The 21029-nt window shown below is 41.6% G+C and overlaps 1 protein-coding gene across 1 annotated transcript in view; it reads right to left on the minus strand.

Annotated features, from left to right (window-relative positions):
* Positions 1–20344, minus strand: part of NELL2 (neural EGFL like 2) — a 137504-nt gene extending 117160 nt beyond the window's left edge. The window contains exons 1-3 of the mRNA XM_066183128.1: positions 20206–20344; positions 19895–20023; positions 1586–1736 (exon numbers count right to left, since the gene is read on the minus strand). Of these exons, the coding sequence (XP_066039225.1) occupies positions 1586–1736; positions 19895–20023; positions 20206–20260 (335 nt within the window). The 5' untranslated portion in view covers positions 20261–20344. The remainder of the gene's footprint in view (positions 1–1585; positions 1737–19894; positions 20024–20205) is intronic.
* Positions 20345–21029: the final 685 nt, after the last annotated feature.

Raw genomic sequence — 21029 nt, forward strand, 5'->3', positions numbered from 1 at the left:
GAAACGTAAGAGCTAGTACTGACCTCGGTAAATTAGGAATATAGCTGCAAGGCAGCAGTGCAATGCTAGTGCAAAATTTTTTGACATCAGTGTGATAAAAGGCTAAAGCTAGTGCAAAGGAGTGGAGTCAGGTCTGGCATTGCTGCTTTTCCTACTAACTATGATGATGGCTGTGACAAAGACTTCACAAGAAACTGTATAAGAACTAAAAGGACTGTTACAGCCAAGTCCCCGGTCAGAGGCAGGCAAGGTCAGAGACTGAGATCTAGCACTGAAGAAGCAGCTATTTAATGCAAGCCATGCAAATGCTTCCTTTTAACGTCTGCTTTCTCTTGCCTTTATTGTCATTCATCATAAAAGAACATTAAAACCATAACAGAAACTACACAAGATGCTTGTCTGGTTGCAGTATTACCCACACCTGGGTCAGCCCTCATTTAAGCACATCTGTACTGAACAAACACATCTCGAGCACACAGACATGCTTCTGTGCATCTTAGCACAGAAGACACCTGAATGTGTTTATTAAAAGCCTAAGGGCACACCTAATGCCATCCAGGAGACATTCAACTACCCTTACAAGTTTGAAAATCCTTTTCTAAACCTGGCATAATCATCCTTGGGAATGTTCTCCTTCTTGTTTGTTTTGTGGTTTGTGTTTTGGTTGGTCTGTTTGTTTGTTTTTCACAAACAGCTAAACTGCAGAAGATAGGGCCTCAGAGAAACAGAATAAAAATTGACTTGGAGCATCTTCCAGCACAAAATAATTGTCGCCATGCTTGCTAATGAAAACTTGTACACTCATGTAAAAGAAACAGACATTTTGCTGTGCTTGAACATGTCTCTTTTTTTTTTTTGGTATTTTGTAGTGAGACTCTAAAGAAAGAATTATGGGACTGTACACAAGAAAATAAAAAAGACCTAGGAACCTAAACCAGAAACCTGTTTCTCATGCTAATGACTGTTTAGAAAGTGCACATTTAAAAACTCCTTTTTATTCTGTCAGAGAATCATAGGACAGTTATCTTTAAAAGCTATTACTCAAACAGATGTATAAAAAGTATCTTATTTCTCTAGCAGTCTTTATTCTATCAAAAGGATAATTCTTAAATGCTATGTGTCATTCACTTTAGTTTTTTAAAGCTGACAACATTTTGAGTAAAGTGCTCTGCCATTCATGGGAAGATGTAAACCCATAACTGGAGGATTTTTTTTTTTTTTTTTTTTAAGACTGCTGGCATTGTTAAAAACAATGACAAGGTGTACTAACAGGGCCAGGCTTTGTCAATCAGTGTAGCTATAGTGACACAACAGATTTACACCAGCTTAGAATCTGGTCCTTGTGGTTATGAACCACAGTAGAGAAGTGGCTTTCCATGCCCTGGGTAGCAAGGGACATGTAAAGAAAAACCCTCTTGCCTTTCCCTTGTGACTTTTTATGAAGTCTGCACAATGTGCCTATCCAAACACTATAAATATTTACAAGCGATCTGCTACACAACAATTTTGCTCTAATTTATGTTCAATTTTTTAATGCATAAATTCATATACTTTCATTATCCAGCAGACAGGTATCAGCACTTACCTGTGATCTAAATGGTGAATAGAGAGAATAACCCCTGAATTCAAATGGGCTTGTTTTAAGGTCACCAGGATTGTGAATTCACTTTTATTTCTTAACTTCTGAAAAAAGATTTCAGCTGTTTCGGGAGATGCCTTCACATTTCTTGAAGTACCTAAAATAAACAGAGGAAAAAACACTCAGTATAAAATCTTATGTTACTTTACACCCTCATTCAAAATAACAGGCTATTTCTGAGAAGCACAACTGAACAGACAGGCAAAAGCAGGGACCAAAGTACTTAAAACATTAGTTTTGCATGCAATGGGAGCCATTTCAGTGAAAGAAAACACATTTTCTGCAACACCTATTCTGTTCTGTGGAGGGGTGGTCTTTTGTTTTGATCCAGGGTGATAACTCTTACTTTCTGCAGGGATGGCCAGATGGCACCTTTAATAGGCTTATCCAAAGTTTGGGTTCACTGGCAGTGAAGCACAATGACAACACTAGACATGAGCCTAAACCCTGACACATGACCTAAGCAACTTTTTAATGACATCTGAAGGTTGTTACACCTAATAGCATAAATACATAGATAAATAAACTAACTTAAAAAAACAAAACAACAAACAATTTAGTCAGCTTTAAGTAATAGTTTAAAAATTCACCAAATTTCGAAGTATTTTATCACTAATTAATTCCTCCATACTCCAGTTGGGTGGTATTTTCCTGCTGCCTCTTGCACAGGATCCCATGAACATTTGTTAGAGTAGCAGGCACACATACAATAAAGATTTTACTTTGAAAAACCCACACAACGCCTAGACTGATGAAATATTTCTGCTGAATTTGCACATAACATGCATAGAAAATAAAAAAAGGCCCAAGCTTAAAACCTCTAGAGAGATAATTTACAAAATAAGATGTCAAATGCTAGAAAAATAATTCCCAACCTCCAGAATACATTATACTAGAAAAAAATTAATATACATTTTTAATGCACAAAATCAATTCATTAGCATGTGTAATCAACTGTGTAAGAACTAAATCAATTCACAAGCTTCTTGTCACAGCAATTTGACCATTCTGCTCTACTTGGAGACACTAACTCAGGAACAGCAGTAGAGAGCTAACAGCAATAGAACTAGTGATTTTCTTTCAGCAGCACTGGAGCTGAGCTCTCAAGTACACCACTCTCACCTTGCACCACTGTTCTTAAAACAGATTTATTCTTAAAGTTGGACCTATGAAGATGCTGCTCTCCATTAACAGAAACAGTTTATTTTGGTTTAGGGATCAGGAATATTTTAATATCTGTTTAGGAAGTGCAACAACCTGTGCAACAAGTCCTAACCAATCTCCTGAACAGTGTCACACTCAGCTGAATTTCATTCGTTTTACACAAAGAGGAATTCAAAAGAAAAAAAAAAAAAGGAAAAAGTTAATTTCTACCAAATTTCCATTACATTCTCATAAGTTACTGATGACAAAGTACATGCTTAACACCCCTACCCTTAAAGAAGGCCAGCCCATACATTTGTAACTATCTCCACCCTTGTACCGGCCCTTTTATTCTAACTGGAGCTATTGGGATGCAAACACTGTGCTACAGATGGCCTGTGATTTAGCAAATCCTCACCACCACAGGGAGCTCTCCAGAGCCACCCCAGTCCCCATCGCTGTGGGAGAGGCAGGGGAAACACAGAACTGCTACAGCATCCACAAAACAGGAATAATTTATGAAGTCTTTTCATGTCACCCTGAATCATTACCTGATCTCTACATTGGATGAGAATTTTCCATCCTTTATTCTCTAAAACCTTATCTGGGTACCCTGTAATCATTCACTGCGGCCTCATATAACCTTATTGTACACAGACAATAGCATCAAGACCTGATTGCATCATGCTGGCAGCCTACATACTAAGATTACCATCACACTAAAAGCTGGAGTGTTACATTGCCAAAACACATGGCCATTCAGTTTTGGTATTGCAAATAGGTCAGATAATACCTGCTGCTCAAAAAAAGTTACACACAGCCTTTGAATTATTACTGCTCTTATGAAGCACAACACTCTTTGCTCAGGGCAGGCACCAGGTGGATTTCTTAAAAGCAAGATGATTGAAAGGTCCTTGATCTGTCAGATCCATTTTTTTCACGCTAACACAAGAGTGCAAATCCTTTCTTCCAATTGCCTTTGAACACTAGCAGTAGGTGCTTGATAGATCACCAGCTGTGCTCAATAAATATTGCTTCAGGCTTCTTCTTGATATTTGGCTCCTAGTAATCAGTTTAAGACCCAACAAAAAAACTGTACTGGAACTGGGCTTCTTCCACAATACCTTGGAAAAAAATCAAACTGGTATATCTCCGACAGCAATTTGCGGTTTCTCAATAGTTACATAAAAGTTACATAAAAGCCTCATACTGTGAACATTTCTAATACACAAAACCAACTGCATAAATCTTTTCTTGGAGTGCAAAAATACAGAGAGAATTATTAGTTTGAATGAGAAATTTATCTCTAACCATGATACATATATTTTGGGTTTATTTTCCTAGAATATTGCATTGTGTTTAGTTTGACCACACCACAACAATTCACAAACCTACAGTGTCACCTCTCTATCTTTAGCTTATAGAAACATGAAAGTGACAATTATAGAAACAAAAACCTGAACTCAAAGCATGTCTCACTCCTCGTTCAGGCTAGATCCTTTAAGATCTAACAGTGCAAAGCAGCCTGAAAGCCCAGTGAAGAAAACCACTGACCGTAAGACCAAGACCGGCAGGAACTCAGCCCTCCAGAAGAAAAGCTTAGCAGCTGCTGTGCTCCCAAAAAGCCCTCCCTATTGGAACACATTTTCCTCTCTCAGAGACAATCTGCAGTAAACACCAACATCACACCAGCGTTTCCTGGAGGTGTCGAGAGCAGACATTGTTATTTCAGATTCATGAGATAATTACTGCACCTTAACAAAGACAGCAAGTAACTTTCACCAGGACTCACTCCACAAGTCCAAAGGACCTCCACCAGTCCAAATGGGTATTGGAGAAAGAAGCAATTTTACCCTTTATGATCACCAGCATTTTACAGCTCTCATCATTCATAAAAACATATGAGGAACTATTACAGGCCACTGATCCAGTCTTAACTAGTCCAGCTGTGCATCCTCACCAAACGAGGAAAAAAAAAGGTGTTGGAAGCAGCCACAAACAAGTTATGGGAGGTAAAGAGGAAAATTTCCACATGCAGCACCAGCAGCATACTAAATTACACAGTGGAAAGACTTAGGACAAGCCATTCACTGCCATCCATTTCCAGTCCATAATAAAAGAAACCAGTTATTAAATGGAATGCATAACTTTTCCTAGCAAAGCGTGTGCTCTCAATTTTTTGAAGAGCATCTAAAAGTAAACATACAGTATGAACTAAATTATAAAACAAATTCCTGCAGAATAGTCTTTGAAGGAGGCATTCTAACTGAGCTCCACAGTTTGTTTCATGCACATATCATCAGCTTTTAATAGCAGCATCTATAAATCAATTCTGCATCTGACTGTAGCTCTGCTGAACTATCCAAATGAAATTCTAGTGGTTTGTGAGAAGGAGGAGGGCTAAAGGCTAAAATGAGGCTGAAAAATATAATTGGCTCAATTTTGTTTCAATTTCCTACACTAGGAGAGATGAGTGTCACAAGCATATGTTCACATCCTGTCACTTTCCCATATTCAAGTTTTTGGTTAATATTTTCATAACTAGGGATTTCACACAGCCTTCAAAGGGCAGCTGTTTACTTTATATGGTTCTTTTATTTAGGTAACAAATATAAATTAAGCTGCACCCAGCCAACAGGGCAGCACACAAAGCCAATCCAAAAGCAGAATCTTTACAAGGTTGACAGAGTACAACAGGATTTCAAGTGGAGCACAGAGCATTCAAATTCAGGAGTTGCATTCCTGCAATGAAAACTGAAGATATAAAGAAATAAAACAATCTTTATTAGACTAAAGCCTTGCTAGACGTGATATGCATTAAATCCTTCAGAAAGGCTGGTTGTTTTGCTATTTAAACTAATACATAAGATCAGCTCATAAAACATTTTGAACTACTTTACCTATAAATTTTTCTATTCCCTTCTTAGAGATTCCCAGCTGTTTCAGAGAGTACAGCAAAAAAAAGCAGCTGTAGTTTTCCAAACCCACATGAATCTGAGAGTTGGATTCTCCAAGGCTGTAGGAAGGACCTGTGCAAGAGTCAGGGGGAAGGTGTTGCAGGTCTACCTGCAGTTTAAAAGATTGCAAGATACAGGCTAAACACTAACCCTGTGAGACTTCCACTGGGGCCATTCCCAAAGGGTGTGCTTAAACTACAAAGGGTGTGCTTAAACTACAGGCCCAGGAGCACTGCCCAGTTCCCACACCTGGGTGAACTTTAGGACTACCATCAAAATGTTTGTCAGGATACAGCCAGATATATCCAGACCTCTATGCACCCAAGTGCCCCCGTAAACTGGATCCAACCTCATCTCCCCAGAACAAACGCTCATAAATGCCAGGAACAAGCACTCCAGAAATTAATTTCCCAAGTGATACAATCAGGATCTTGGGATACCCCACAGACAGTTTAGAGACATAGGCCACAAACTGCCCTTGCCATTTTGACATACCCATGGTGTGGTGTGTCTGCCTTCTTATTTCTACTAAAGAAATGCTTCAGCAAGGATGCATGCAGATAGAAATGCAGTGGATGAGAAGAGGGCAAAATGCTCTTCAGCTGAAACTAAACAATTGAAACAAAAACTGACTTGAAGCCAAATCATTAAGTCAAATAAAAACAAGGGGGGAAATGTCACAGTTTGTTCTTGCAGCATTTGGGGAGGTTCCAACTACCTTTGCTTTGTAGTTTCCTCTGTTCTGAATGTCAGCTACAGCTTTGGTGGGTCATCCAGCACGGGCCTTCCTCCAGCTCAAACCATACGAAAAGTCCCACAAGTCACAATGGACTGACACAAAAGACTAGAAGACCTTTTTCTGAACACATTTTCCCCCAATTACCTTGGCTGTTCATACTTATATCCTTAAAAACAGTAATCATATCACTTCTGTCCAAAACTCTGGCCCACCTCTGTGCTACATACTTTGATGTTTAATCATTTTGACACACCTGAGAACACAAATCTGTGGGACAAGAGGAGGGAAAGGTACTGAGAGCCTGGACAACTAGGCTTGAATCAGGACAACTAGAAGAGACTTTGCAAATCCATGACTGACTGTGGAAAACTACAGCTGTAACATAATACATATTCCCTATGAACTGACAATAACACCACTGAAATCTGCCTAGAAGCATTCTGCAAGAGATAACAAAACAAGTTTGGGGGTGATTATCTTTGTGGCTGGGTTAAGCCACTGAGCTTATATACCAATAGGCTGCTTCTAGAAACCAAGGCAAGTCAGACGTGACTGAACCATTCTGCAATGGATTCTGTACCACAGCTCCCTCAATCTCAGTCTTAACCTGCCAGAGCACAATGCTAAGACACTTGGACATATTTCATCTTTCCTTGGGCTGTTGTCCCTTCAGCAAAGAGGGAATTTGCACCAGGATTACAAGTGGGAATAATTTCCTGTAATGTAAAGCAGCCCAGCTGCACCACAAAAAGTCAGGTCCATGAACAAGGATTTCATGACTTTTGGACTCAGTAGGCAAAAAGTAAATAAAAGATAAATAGTTATAGAAAAGGTTTTAGTGACTGTATCTGCAATAGCATATTTCTGACAATTTTTCAAACCTTTTACAAATGGCAGGATAAACCTAATCAGAAACCTAATTGCAGGCAAACCTGAACTTTGAACATGTAGGACTCCAGATTAGAAGTCTGCATTCTCAGCCCAGGAGACTGAAGCAGCTGATTTGCTAACAAGAAATGCAGATCCTGCCACACTAGGTTGTTAATAAAACAACTCCTACCAAACTGCCACAGAAAATGAGAATGTGCTCTCCTGGACATTTCTGAGAGGAATTTTAGAATAGTATAGATCAACAAACAGGAAAGCACCACACATAAAAAAGTACTATCAGGAATTTTTAAAGGCATACATGATACATCCATGATACTGTTCCTTGTACACCAGAAATATTGTCCCTTTCAGAAAAACTGTCATCATGCTAGACACTATCACCAGGAGAGAGGGTGCTGCTCAGTGGGGACCTATTACATGACAGCAAAATAATGAAAATTAAAGACTTCTATTCTTGTTACTGAAATTTCACTTCTAGGAGATTAAAAGGCATGCTGCATGCTATGCTCTGCACCATGCTTTGACTATTGTAATGCTTTCTGGTGATGTATATGTTCTGGGTTATCAATTACATGATGCAATAGCTTTTTGGATTACCATTTTTTCCTAGCCTATACTCCAACACTATTCTTAAATCCTTTTTAAGTTTTGAAGATGCTTTGTTTGTGCTCCCTCATAGGCAGAATCACGTGCTGCTACTTAGAATTATGTTGTTTAGGTTTTTCCCAGCAAATACTGCTACAAAATCTACTATGTTTGAACAAGGACACCAATGTAGCATAGTGGGATTTCTTTCGTTTCTTCATTTCAGTGGAGGTTCCAGCTATATTTAAAAGGTTACTGCTATTATAGCTTCATAAATACATATGTGTATATAAGCATGAGCTCCCTTTAGGCACAAAACTTTCTAGAAGCTGCTTTGAGAACACCTTGAAACCTGTGGAGAAAATCAAGCCTGCCTAGTTTTCCTTGCGGCCGCCATCTGTGGCATATGTACCTAGTTATGCTTGGTTGCATACTGTCACATGAGCACTTTGTGTCAAACTGACCTAAAAACAAACAAAAATATCACACCAAGAAATGCTGCTAACACTAGGACACTGAAGAGCAGAAGAAAAACAATGCATCATCTTCCAGCCCCACTAGTACTGTAATAAGGGCATGACACACATGAGAGCTGCTAGAAGACTGATTTTATTTGCAGTCCCTCATCATATAGCATAGCCAGGATTTTAACAGTTATTCAATTCACAGCAAAAGGGGAGGGCAGGAGGAGGAGGAGGAGATAGTGTTGCCAGCCTTTTCCAAATGAAAAGGCAGGCAACCAAAGGTAAACAAAGCCCAATCAATTAAAAACAATAAAGTACAAACTTAATGGCAGTTATAAATCATGCAAGCAGATTATGCTAGATGTAGATCAAGCTGCATTACATGCTCTACCCTTCTCTCTGAAGATAAGGCACAACTCAAATTCTCAAATACATCATATTCCAGTGGTGAACTATCATACAACGACAGACCGTATAAGATCAGCACCCATCATGGGACCTCTGAATTAGGATCATGCTTGGTGTAGGCAATCCAACACCTTCTCAGCAACACACCACATCTCCCCCTCACTTGGCTCTCACTGTGCAAGTCTCAGTAAGACTTACTCATGCTGTCTGCTCAGTCATTTTCTCTCAAAACCTCCTTTCGTTGTGACAAGTATGCTGCTCCTGAGGAGCTAACTCCTACAGCCTGTGTTTTACAGATTCATTTAGGCTGGAAAGGACCTCGAGATCATCTAGCCCAACTGTAATCATTTGTGGATGACCTAAAAGGCTTATCTTTATTCTCCATGAGGAATCTGTTTCTCCCACTCGGTAGTGATTTGGCTCTCTCATCCAAGTTTTCCTTCATCTCTGGATTTCTAGAGGATGACTGTGTTTTGCCCACGTTAGGGTTAACTGCCTCCAGCTAACCAAAATTCTATGTGTTAAGAATTTAGGTGCTGATTTCTTTACACATAACACAGTGGTGAGCTTAAGAAAGCATTAATATGAGATCATTTTGCAGATGACCACAACCATGCATGAAAGATTAACTTCTGACATAGGAGAATGGCCCACAGCCACTGACACAGATAGAAAGCACAAGAAAACTTAAACCTGTATCCTAATAGCAAAAAAAGAGCAGGGCAGGGGGAGGGAAACCACCCTTGGAAAAAACTGTATCTGATTAGGGACACATCCAACACCTCTACTGTTAGTCACAGGTCTCCAGCAGCAGACTGAGCAAACAGCAGCAGATGAGGGGAGAAGGCAGGAGACTGAACTGTAAATAGAATTCAAGCACTAGCAGAAACAGGAAGTGGCAGAGAGACCACACCTGAGCGTAGAGGTAGGAAACCAATGCCACCAACCATACTGGCATACTTGGAAAAATCTCTACTCACAGGTTATCTGTTTTGATGCCAGAAAACAGAAAGATTACAAGGTTTTGAATTGGGAACATCAAAGAGGAGAGATGCCAAGGAACACCACATACACAACTCAGCTGTGAGTAGGGCAGACAGGTAGAAAATACATGGAAGACTTGAACCAACCATTACCAGAGATTTCAAGAAAGCTGGGAAAGACTGGAGTTCAGATTCTACAGAAGTTTTTATTTAAGTGAGGTATTAATGGAGTCTGTGCTTCGGTGAATGTGCCCACTAGCCCTGATGAATCAGCTACAGGTTTAAACTCATGCCAAATTTATAAGCTTGGATGAGCTAAAATTATAAAATGTTTCCAGGTTCTAATTTGCTTTGGTAGGCTTATTTAAGCCAGGCATCATCAAAATATATGTAAGTTCACCAAAGAACAACTTTTGGGAGAATACAAAGGAGCTGGTTTGATAATTGTGTACCAGGTGTTTGATGCTACTTTGTGTCTTTGAAAAACTCTCCCTATACCAGATCAATTTCACCAAACACCAGGGCTCTCCAGAGTACAGAAAGACTTGAAGGGTCATCTACCCATTCCTTAGCCTATTACCTGAATTACTATGTACCATGATTGCAACGCAGCTAATGATTTCCAGATATTTTATTTCATGCTATCTTCTACAACAATCAAAAGTCTGGAGATTTCCATCACTTCTTTTCAGCAGCTATTCCACAATCTAAACTAGTTCACTGTGAAAGTCTCCTCTTATCTTAAATCCTCTCCATTTGTAGTATCATTACATTACTCTTACCTCTAGCTCTTTGAATAATAAATAATTCCTTCATTTTAAACCTTTAAGAATCTTCTAATGCTAGACACTTATCATACAACACTTTTGTCATTTCTTGGACAAGTTGTACATGCTCAAGTTTTTTTAAAGCTTTCTTACTAAGCCAGTCCTTTTGTTACTGTATAATCAGGTTTGTTGTTTTTCTCTTTAGTCCCTGCAATTCATTGATATTTTTCTGAAATGCAGAAACCCAGAGTGAATGCAATAACCCCAACACAATTTTTTTTTAAAAAACTCAGCCTCCCAAATCTCTTACTTCCGTATGCTTTCCTTATGCTAATGGTGTGTGCAGGGATTCTTAATAAGAGCAACACTGAACAGGGTACATACACAAGGTTTTCCTCAAGTCTACCCTCTTCCTTGAACGAGAGCTGAGCAAATCTAGGGACTATTTTAAGTTCAAGGCATATTGCTTAATGTTACAGAAAATCTTTGGAGGGCCTTTGGAACAGCTGGGGCACAATATGCAAATGCATGCTTAGGGAGCTATTAAAACACAGATTATTGACCTCAAAACTAGAAAAGATCCTTTGGAACCCTTCTGGATCATTACACAGCTGTATCTAGAGACTGATGGACTTCCAGACAGTCAAGGCTGGTACATGTCATATCCTCTTTTAGGATAAACACTACCGATGTTACCACCATCTAATTATACTCAAACAAGCATTTATGCTGGGGAAATAATCTAAAGATTGCTCTAACAGAGTATAAACATTGCTCTAACTCTGCAATTGGAGGTCTTTTTCTTATTATACTCCATGTTTTCAGAGAAGGAAATAGCCACTCAAATTTCACTAAGAGAGTTCTCAGTTTTGGATCGCTAGCAATATTGATTGTAATGGCTCCCTTGGAAACATTACAGTCTATCATAGTGATGTTGGTGCTGCAGCAAATATGTTAATCTGCTAAAAGCCTTTTGAACACTGTGTCTTCAAAAGTCTCTTTCAGTCTACTGGTCCTTTTAGACCATGCCCATTGCTTTAGCACCTTGCAACAGGCCAGAGCTGCGAGCAACAGCTCCTGAGATGACCCAAGCTAAAAGCCAGTTTTCTAAGTTTGTATGTCTCTCTGAAGTCATCAGCATCACATGCATCCCCAAAAACAAAGTATGCACCAAAAAAGAAAAGCAAGTAAAATGTTAACAAATAAGAAGAATTTTTTGCTGTAAAATTCTTCCATGTTGAAAATGGATACAGATTTTTTTTTTCCTATCTGAAATATCTAAGTGAGCATTCATAGTAGGTGTTTATTGTGGAAAACACATCCAGGCAAAAAAAAAAAAAAAATAAAAACTAAAGTACCCTTATTTATGTTTCTCCTCAGGTTTTCCCAAGAGGAAATCACTTGGAAAATGCCAAGATGGAAATAAAAAATACCATTTCTTAAACATTGACACAAAATATAGAGGAATTTAGACAAAACAGATGGACAGAAAAAAAATCAAACAGTGAAAATTCCTTTTTCACCCCTTATTCAGCTGTACCTTTAGCAGTACAGGTAGGAGAATACAGCTGCTCAGTGGATCTGCACCTTGGCACAAAACTAAATGGGAGGAAATACAGGGAAGAGTCGCTACAAAGAAGTACAGTTTTCCATGATAGCCATATCAAATTTCCAGCCCTTATCCATCAGTTTTAAATAACTTATGAACTCAGTCCTGTACCTCCCTTAAGACTCAGGGGAAACTGTGAAGTTAACCAGACTTGAAGTTATTTTTCCAAGGTGGTACCTGTATACCCTGGAGAATACAGCCTGGAACATAAGCTGGGGAGGAGGGGGAGAGTAGAACACCTATTCCCCACATCTTATAAGCAAAACGTAGGGGAAAAACAGACAGTGTGATTGATCTACAAGGGATGTGTAGAAAATGCTGCTGTCCTTTGTGACATCTCACTGGAGAATGAGCCATACTGCAGTGGGGGAAGAAATCATAAAAAAAAAAAAAGATTAACCCAGCAAGTCTCAGGCACACTGTGACTAGAGAACTATGCCACAGCAGAAGTAATTACATAAGGGTAGCAAGACCTTATTTTCCCCCATCACTTCCTCTTGCTAATGCAATCCTCCTCCAGCAATATGGAAAGATGCACTTGACAGCTACCTAGAAGGGTCACTCTCCTCCCTCTCAGGGCACATGTGCTGTATGTGCTGGGTTCTCTCTGGCACACAGGACAGATGCTGTCCTGCTGTCAACATCACAGCTTTTAACTTCAGCCAACACCACTGCTCCCTGCCAGGAGAGGCTGCCACATGAGCAGCCATCTGCACCTGCCTGCTCTTGATGGGGACATCAACATGGAGAGAAGCTCATAGGCCTCGCTCCATCAGGTCCCTTCTCAAAGCACCAACCAGGGCACTGCCCCACAACCCCACACTGACACTATCTTCACGTACTCCCTTTCACATATGCCTTAGAGCTGGACATCATTCTCATCTTCAGCTTTCCAACAAAAATGTCAGGCTGAGCTCTGAGATAATACAAGCCTCAGCAAAGATTTTGTACTTGCAATATTCTAGAATAGGCCTCGTTGTAAAGGCAGGAAGAATCAAATGCAGTTCTGTCTGCTGCTAATCAGTATGAATCGTTTGGGGCAACAGTGAATGCATGAACAATACAGGGTTATTTGCATTAACCTGAACAACCAGACACTCATTTAAAAAAAATTTAGAGATTCATCACTGACCCAGTAGAAAATAGACCCCCAGGGACTTCAGTTTATTGCAGGTATCAGATACAACCTGGCTGTGAAAAGCACAGGCTCAAGTCCACAAGAACACAGTAAAACACAACACTGCTTTAAATGGAGTCACACCCTGCTGATAAATAAATGCAGGTATTAATTCCAAAGGCTGAAGTATCAGAGACTGGAGATGTCGGCTGTCAGATGTAAGCTGTCCTACCAAGCCCAGCTGTGGCCAGGCAAGGCCACCAAAGTCATGCAGGAATTCAACAGACTGAAAGGTGAAGAAAGCCCATATCAAGACACATGGAAAGAGATGCAAGAAAGAAAAAAAAATAAAAATGGGGGAAAAAACCAAAAGCAAACAAACAAAACCCCAACAAAACCAAACAAACAACCAAAAAAGCAACCCTAAAGGCTTTAAAGGGAATATTTAATCTCTGATATTATTACCTTTCTCTCCCCAGAAAAAGCCCACTGCAGAAAATCAAAAGAAAACAAAACAAAGGACAAAATAACACTTTGTGTAAAATACCTTTCCTGGGGATGAACAATGACAATTTTTAGACCTGAACTTAAAACAACTTTATTGCTTACCACTTTTACTTCTGTGATGTCTCATACACACTCTCACCAAAAATATTTATTAGAAACTTTCAGCATAAGACAGTTGCAATCCCCAAACGCCACAGGCCAAGTTTTATGTCATTCCTTAATGTTATTTTGTATCAATTGTGCACTAATGACTACATTCAGGGATTGCAAGCTTTTCTCTTCAGTTTCTGTATCCGCCATACATCATGTTTCCATTCACTTTCCATTTTTCAGCCCTACCCTCTACTGTACAGTTACAAGCATCAATCAGAAGCTTATGATATTAAATCTTTCTTCCATAACTTCCCCCCCCCCCCCCCCTTTATTTTACAGATAAACCAGCACAACCAGTTAGCAAGCAACACAATCTCCAGTTCTGGGCATATTCATGAAAATTCAGTAGGGGTTAGTGCATAATAGTTCTCCATGCATTAAAATTCATGGTTTAGGATGGAAAATTGATGTAGGATCCTCACAAGCTATCTCCTTTTTTGGGTGGGGTCTTCAAGTGGCAGACACTTCACAAACACCTCCTCTTGCTACAACTACTTCTCCTTCCCAGAAGAGGTTGCTGAAAATTAAGTTCTTCTGGAGCAAGGGTATGTCTCAGAGGAGCAGCAAGACCAGCAAAAGCAGCCCAGTTTTTCAGGACTCTCCTGCTCGCCTTCAGCACCCAGCCTGGCCCCCTAGCAGCATTAATCACAATCCTGGCAGTGCCCTACCACAATGCTTACTGTTTGCACAGGTGCAGAGGCAACTTTAGAGAGTTCCAGAAGTGGAAGGCAGCAAAGGGAAAGCTTATGCTGTTATTCCAGATACACCAAAACCTTTCTGGCTACCACATTGTCATAGAGCAATTCCTTACATTAGGCATTTCTAACATCAAAAAACATGCCTACTGAAAATAAGCTTGGATTAACACTTTTGTTATCAACAGATGGGGATAGTGATGAAGGTCCCACATTATGAGAATTCAGTGCCTCTGAGAGAAACTGGTTCATATGCAAGACAAAAAAAAAAAAAAAGCTCCAGGTAGGTATTCACTCCGCAGTCAGCTAAGCCAGTTGGCAACATTAACATCCTCATTCCCAGCTGTCTGTTACCACTCCTCTGGGAGATGGATACAGCTGGAGAAGGGATTTTATGGGACTGTCTAATACATGTCACTGCAGTCAGCCAGGTTTGCTCCTAAAGCTGGCTGATTTTGCCATCAGCAGACATGGGAACACTCATATAATCTCTTGCTTCGGAAGAGTTGTGGGAACAGTAACCTCTAGCTTCTGGGCAGTGATGAGCAGCTGAGAACAGTAATATTTTCAGCAGGCTCAGCTGGAACCTGGAGAAAGCATCTGTCTATAGTTTCAACGACAGGTGGCAAGGAAAAGCAATGTGTGTGAAGTGCATAGGCAATGTAAATCCTATTTCTATGACAAAATGTTTACTCACCTTTGCTTTTAAGGCTTTATTTTTAGCTTCTTTATTTAGCAAATGTCCAGAGACTATATCATGAGACAAAATAGAGCCAACTTTCCAAAGGGATATAAGATAGAGAAATACTGTCTTGCTAGTATTTTAAAATAACACATTCATGATCCAGTCATACAACAAGAGGTAAAGCATCACTTATACCAAGAAGCCTATTTTAGGGGGCTTTTTTCTGCCAGCATTTTGTGCCAGCCAGCACCAATTCAAAGAACAGTACTGCTGAGTCCTTTCATTCATCCCACTGACAGATTGAATTATTTTCTGGCATTTTATAGCACATCTTGATCCCCATCAGAATATACCATATTTTGCCTCTAAAATTGTCCTTCCTCTGAATAAATTCCAAATTCTGCATTTAGATACATAAGCTCTCACGTTTTCATGACTGATACATTCTTTTTATATTTTCCTTAATTGCATGTTTCTGTGTTTCTAACCAGCTGACTGCACTCTTCTGTCCACCTTTTAGCCTTCCCTTTGAGGAGAATATACACCTTTCGATGGCCTTATACTGTCCTTATACATCACCTGGCTTTCCTTTTTCTAGCCTCTCATCCCTTGATTTACAATGTACCTTCCACTCTCCACTGGTGCTGGAAGCAGATGGAAGGATGGGAGATGTCTCCATTACTACACACACTCTTTGGACAAAGACAGGCTGATCAATTGTATCTGCTCTCAACAAGAGACCCAGAAAGGCTATCAAACTACTCTACCTATACAATACATATAATACAGAATTTAAAGGGAGAGTGACAAAATGTTATTGTCAAGTGAAATACCAGAGGACACCAAGTTACTCTTGCAGCCCTTCTTTAGATTGCCACACCTCAGAATGCCATTTCGTACTGCCAGTTGAAATATCTGGCTTCACTGGGACCTTGCATGAGCTTAATGTTACATCTCCTAGCATAGATTTGAGTCAGTCATCCAAAACCCTCATCATCCCTCAGCCTCTGTTGACGTGGTTTTGTCTACTTCTTCAAACTCCCCTGCAGTTGCATATGCAACAAGTCCTCTTGAAGCAACGATTTCCCTATTTGCATAGGAAAATAGCTACATTGGGCTTTCATCTTTACCTACTTCCTCAAATCGCGTTAATGCAGTATACTTACAAAAAAGAACCATAAGAATGACAATGTGTATTTCTCCAAAAGCCTTCTTTAACTACATTAATTACACTTCAGTCCACCCATCTGGTTTGGGCTTTACCCAAGTATCGTCCCTGTTTTGCAAAGGAAAGAACAAAGGTGTTGAAAATTTCACTGACTTACGTAAACAGCTGCCCACAGAGAGACATTTGTGACATAGATATTTTGACTTCTGTTCTGCTGCTCTGACCAGCAGAGGAGTAATTTTCCTCTCAACATATTTTGACATAATAATATCTGCTGTTGGCTAGAAAGTGCTGGCAGATGCTCACATACAGCAACACTAACATTTTTGAAGACTTTCTCCCGTTTTCTATTCATAATTGTATCTTCCCACAAGCTACACTTTTACAATTACTTTGCAAATCACATTTCCAGAAAAAAAAGTCCCTGCAGCTAACTAGACCCAGATTACAGTGGCATTCCATTGCTACCATTCATGACAACTAAGGAGCATCAGACACCTAGAAAGCTTTCAAATCTAGCACGTAAATCTGCTGAAGTCAAGTACACACACACAGAAAAAGTCCAAGTAACAGTAAATTTCAAATGACCAACAATTTCTAAATCAGGAACTGTATAAGGAGTATAATCTAAATTAATTTGACCGAACAGTACCAGACTAAAACTACCTTTAGAGAGTAACACCTTACTGTTTTATATGGCCTAGAAACACAAGTTTGAAAAGTCAATTACACAAGGAAGAATTCACTAGAACAGCCAATTAGACGCTAAACCTCTACATTGAAAATTAATGCTACATCTAATTAAGCAGTAAAAACTGACTTTTTGCTTAGAAACTGAAGCAAAGAGAGTATTCTCCTTTAACTATATGTACAATTTTCCCATCATATATCTTTAATTGTCTATTACCTGTTGGCAGTTCAACATGCCACATTCATAATTTCCTTCTAAAATACAGAACAGCATTTAGGACTTTTGAATGGTTTAAGATTGCATAAAGTAAGGCTTTACATCAGTTGAGACAGTGGTCTATCAAAAAGGCAACATACTAAAGTTGTTGTAAATATGTATATGACATGGGAAAAGATTCACTATCTGAAGAAACCAAGAGGCAAAGGATCACAAGTTGGAGCTTCCAGAGTAAGCTCAAGGATCATTTAAAGTAATTTGCGTCATTCTCACAAATTCTGTCTAGGACCAAGGCTTTAGCTGGAATAAGGAAAAACCCACACATACAAACCAAATTTCCAGGCAACAGACACACACATTTGAAATTCACACACTGCAAATACAAAAATTAGGAGGCACAGACTGCAGCAGTGTTCCCAAAGTGAAACTTCTAAGAACAGAACAAAAATGATTAAGTGGACCTAGTGGTCTGATCAAGGAAGGAAATTTCTCTATTTCTAAATGCAAATTCAAAAACGAAAACCTTCTGCTCAGTAAGGACCCCAGTCACTATAAGAAAACTACTAGTCATCTTATGCAGTAGCTGGGAAAATTATCTCCAGTCCTGCAGGGCATTGAAGACTTCCTAAGGGACACTGAGTGACTTCAACCACCATTTAGACACAAGTGTTTTCATCCTTGTTATTCCTCTAATTGCTCACAACAAAATAAAAAGGCCACTGTGAAAATTTTAAAATCCTGTCTTCTTTTGTTACAAATAAACTGCTAACCCATTTGGGAAGTATGTACACTCAGAATTGCAAAGAAAGAGGGAAAAACTTGGGAAAAAAAAAAGGTCTTCAGTAATTTTTTGTCCTGACGCTGGGAAAATATACCAGAAAGTTTTATTCTTCCAAACCTTGAATCACTGAAGATAACGTGAGTTTTAACTTCCCCCCACTCCCTCACCCCAAACCATCATGGCACAACGGGGCTTCAACTCAGAACTGTGCCTTAAAATTACACCTATCTTAGGACACCAATCCCACTGACACACAAGTGCATTGCCATTCTAAGCAGTGAACCCCATCAGAGAGGTCTCTGCTCTGCAGCCACAAGCCCATCACAGATGTTTAAAGGCAGCATGTGCCAGTGTTTCTGAAGGCGTATGCCCATGTGTCTCCACATTCATGTCCATAGTGACACATGCTGGCGGTTCCAGGGAAGAACATCGCTAGAGAGGTCACCTTAAAAAAAAAAAAAAAAAAAAAAAAAAAAAAAAAAAAAAAAAGCCTTTGGCAACTATTAGCTTCCTGATAAATTATCTCATTAATGCAAACATGAAAAAGAAATTCCCTTTCCAGATCTTATCTCCCTTGAATCATAACTCTTCTGCACATGAAACGCAGCCTTTTGCCTGTTGCACTAGAAATCTGTTCAGATCCAAGCTAAACTGCTGGCATGACACAAGAAGCCAACAATGCAGCTCCCCTATCTTAAAAGTGCAAGCTGATGTAGAGATTTGCTTGTTTTTCATCAGATGTTGAGCCACATTCCTTCTTCCTGTTCAGTCATAGATCATAAGGAACATTTATCATCTTTCAGAGACTTTCTTCTAAAGGCCAATTTTAGGCTTTTTTTATTATTAAGATAGACTTGGGTTTTTTCCCCTAAAAATATTGTTGACTCCAGCTTCATTTATGTTAATAAGGTGTAATTCAAAAACACACTGATAATGAGCAAGTATATGGAATGCAACCAATGACAATATATTCAACTAGATATTGAGAGTTATTTTACAGTCTTTTATGACTTACAATATCAGAAAGTTTAATATTTTTAATCATCTTTAATAAGATTCTTAAAAGTATTTTTGGAATATAGAAAACTACTATTTTATTTCTACTCCCAATATTAACAAAGAAACAATCACAAGCACTAAGAGAGACCAAAACTCATTCATTGTTTCTCAGGAGGAGTATTTCACAGAAGCTCCAAAGGGCCACTTTTCTTTGGCAAAAAAAAAGAGGGTGTTCTTATTTCCAGCCATCTGCCTCCCTCCTCCGGGGCACTTCATTTCAGCATTTTGCTCGATTCACATAAAACTTTCAGTGAGGTTTTCCTTAGCTGGAACTGGGATATGTTTAGCGTTTCCCAAGTAAAGCAGTAGAGTGGGTGGTGCTATTATTCATCACCGCACCCCACGACTCACAAAACATGCCATCTGCCATCCCCGTTCCTGCTGTACTTTAATTAAGCGTCTACCAGTCAAAGGAAAAAAAAAATGGGGTGAGAGAAAAAAAAATTATAAAATAATGGGAGGGGAGATGTAAAGAAGAGTGGAAGAAAAGCGAGCAGGAAGGGAAGGGACGGGATGCCGAGGTCTCAAAGCGAGCAAACCTCTCGCGTCGGGGTGACTGGGGGCGGGGGGCGCGCCCCGTGCGCGGCACCGGGGCCCGACGGCCACGGCCGGAGCTGCGGGGCCGGGGCGGCCGTACCTGGGAAGAGGAAGGCTTTGCTCCCGTTGTGCAGCCCCGGCACCTGGCGCACGCCCTCCGTGGAGCCTCCCAGCTGTAGCTCGGACAGCACGTCGATCTGCAGCGAGGGGTCCACGCCAAAGCCTGAAACTGACCCAGAAAGTGCCGTCACCCATCCGCCGACACCGCAACTTCCCGAGCTCCGCGCCCCGCCCCCAGGTCCTACGCCGCTCTCCGCACCTGCGGCTGCCCGGCGGCCAGAGCATCGCCGCGGCGAAGCTCCACCGGCCCCGCTCCCGGGTACTCTCCCGCCGGGTCCAGCATCCGCCTACCTGGTCCCAGGCAGAGGAAAAGGCAGAGCGTGCTCAAGAGGATGCCCGACTCCATGGTACTGCGATGCGCTCAGTCCATAGTCCCCCTCCTCCGGCTGCTGCGGGCGAAAAGCCTCCGGGGCACAGGCTGGGTCCCTCCCCGCCTCTCACCGAGCGGCACGGACCCTGCGCCGCCCCGCAGCGCGCATCACGGCGGGCGCCGCGCCGCCCCGCCGCCGGCCGGAGCACACAAAGGCGAGGGCGGGGGGCGTGCGGGCAGCGCAGCCCTCCGCCCGCGGGCAGACAATGGGGAAGCCCGGCGGAGCCTCCCGCCGCTGCCGCCGTGCGAGCGAGGCCGCGGCAGCCGGAGGCGGCGCGCCCGTGCCCCGCAGCTCCCGGCCCGCCGCCGCCAGGCACAGCCCCTCCGCTGGACAGCAGCCGCAGCCTCCGCCCGGATCCCAGCGCAGCGCCGCTCTCCTCCCCGCCGTCCAGCGGGGACAGCGGCACCGGCGGGAGGGGCCGCCGGTTTATGCCACGGCCACGGGAGCCGCCCACCGCCTCCGCCGGGCCGGGCAGGGCTGGGCAGGGCCGGGGGAGGCGCCGCCGCGCCGCCCCGTCCGCCGGGGGAGCGCCGGGCGCGGCGGAGAGCGGGAGCCGCCGGCGGGGTCCGCTGGGAACTTTGAGGGGAAGCGGCGGGGAGGGCCGCTGTGCCCCCCGAGGCCGCTGTGCCCCCGATCGGCGCCGGCGGTGACCCTCGGGGCGCTCTCCTGCCTGCCGGCACTTCTCGTCTGCCTGTGCTGAAGTCACCGCTTGGTTCCCGTCCCGAGGTGGTGCCGTCCAGGGTC

The sequence above is a fragment of the Chamaea fasciata genome, unplaced genomic scaffold (assembly GCF_029207755.1).
Source record: "Chamaea fasciata isolate MVZ Bird 193981 ecotype frontalis unplaced genomic scaffold, bChaFas1.0.hap1 SCAF_5, whole genome shotgun sequence".
Taxonomy (NCBI): domain Eukaryota; kingdom Metazoa; phylum Chordata; class Aves; order Passeriformes; family Sylviidae; genus Chamaea; species Chamaea fasciata.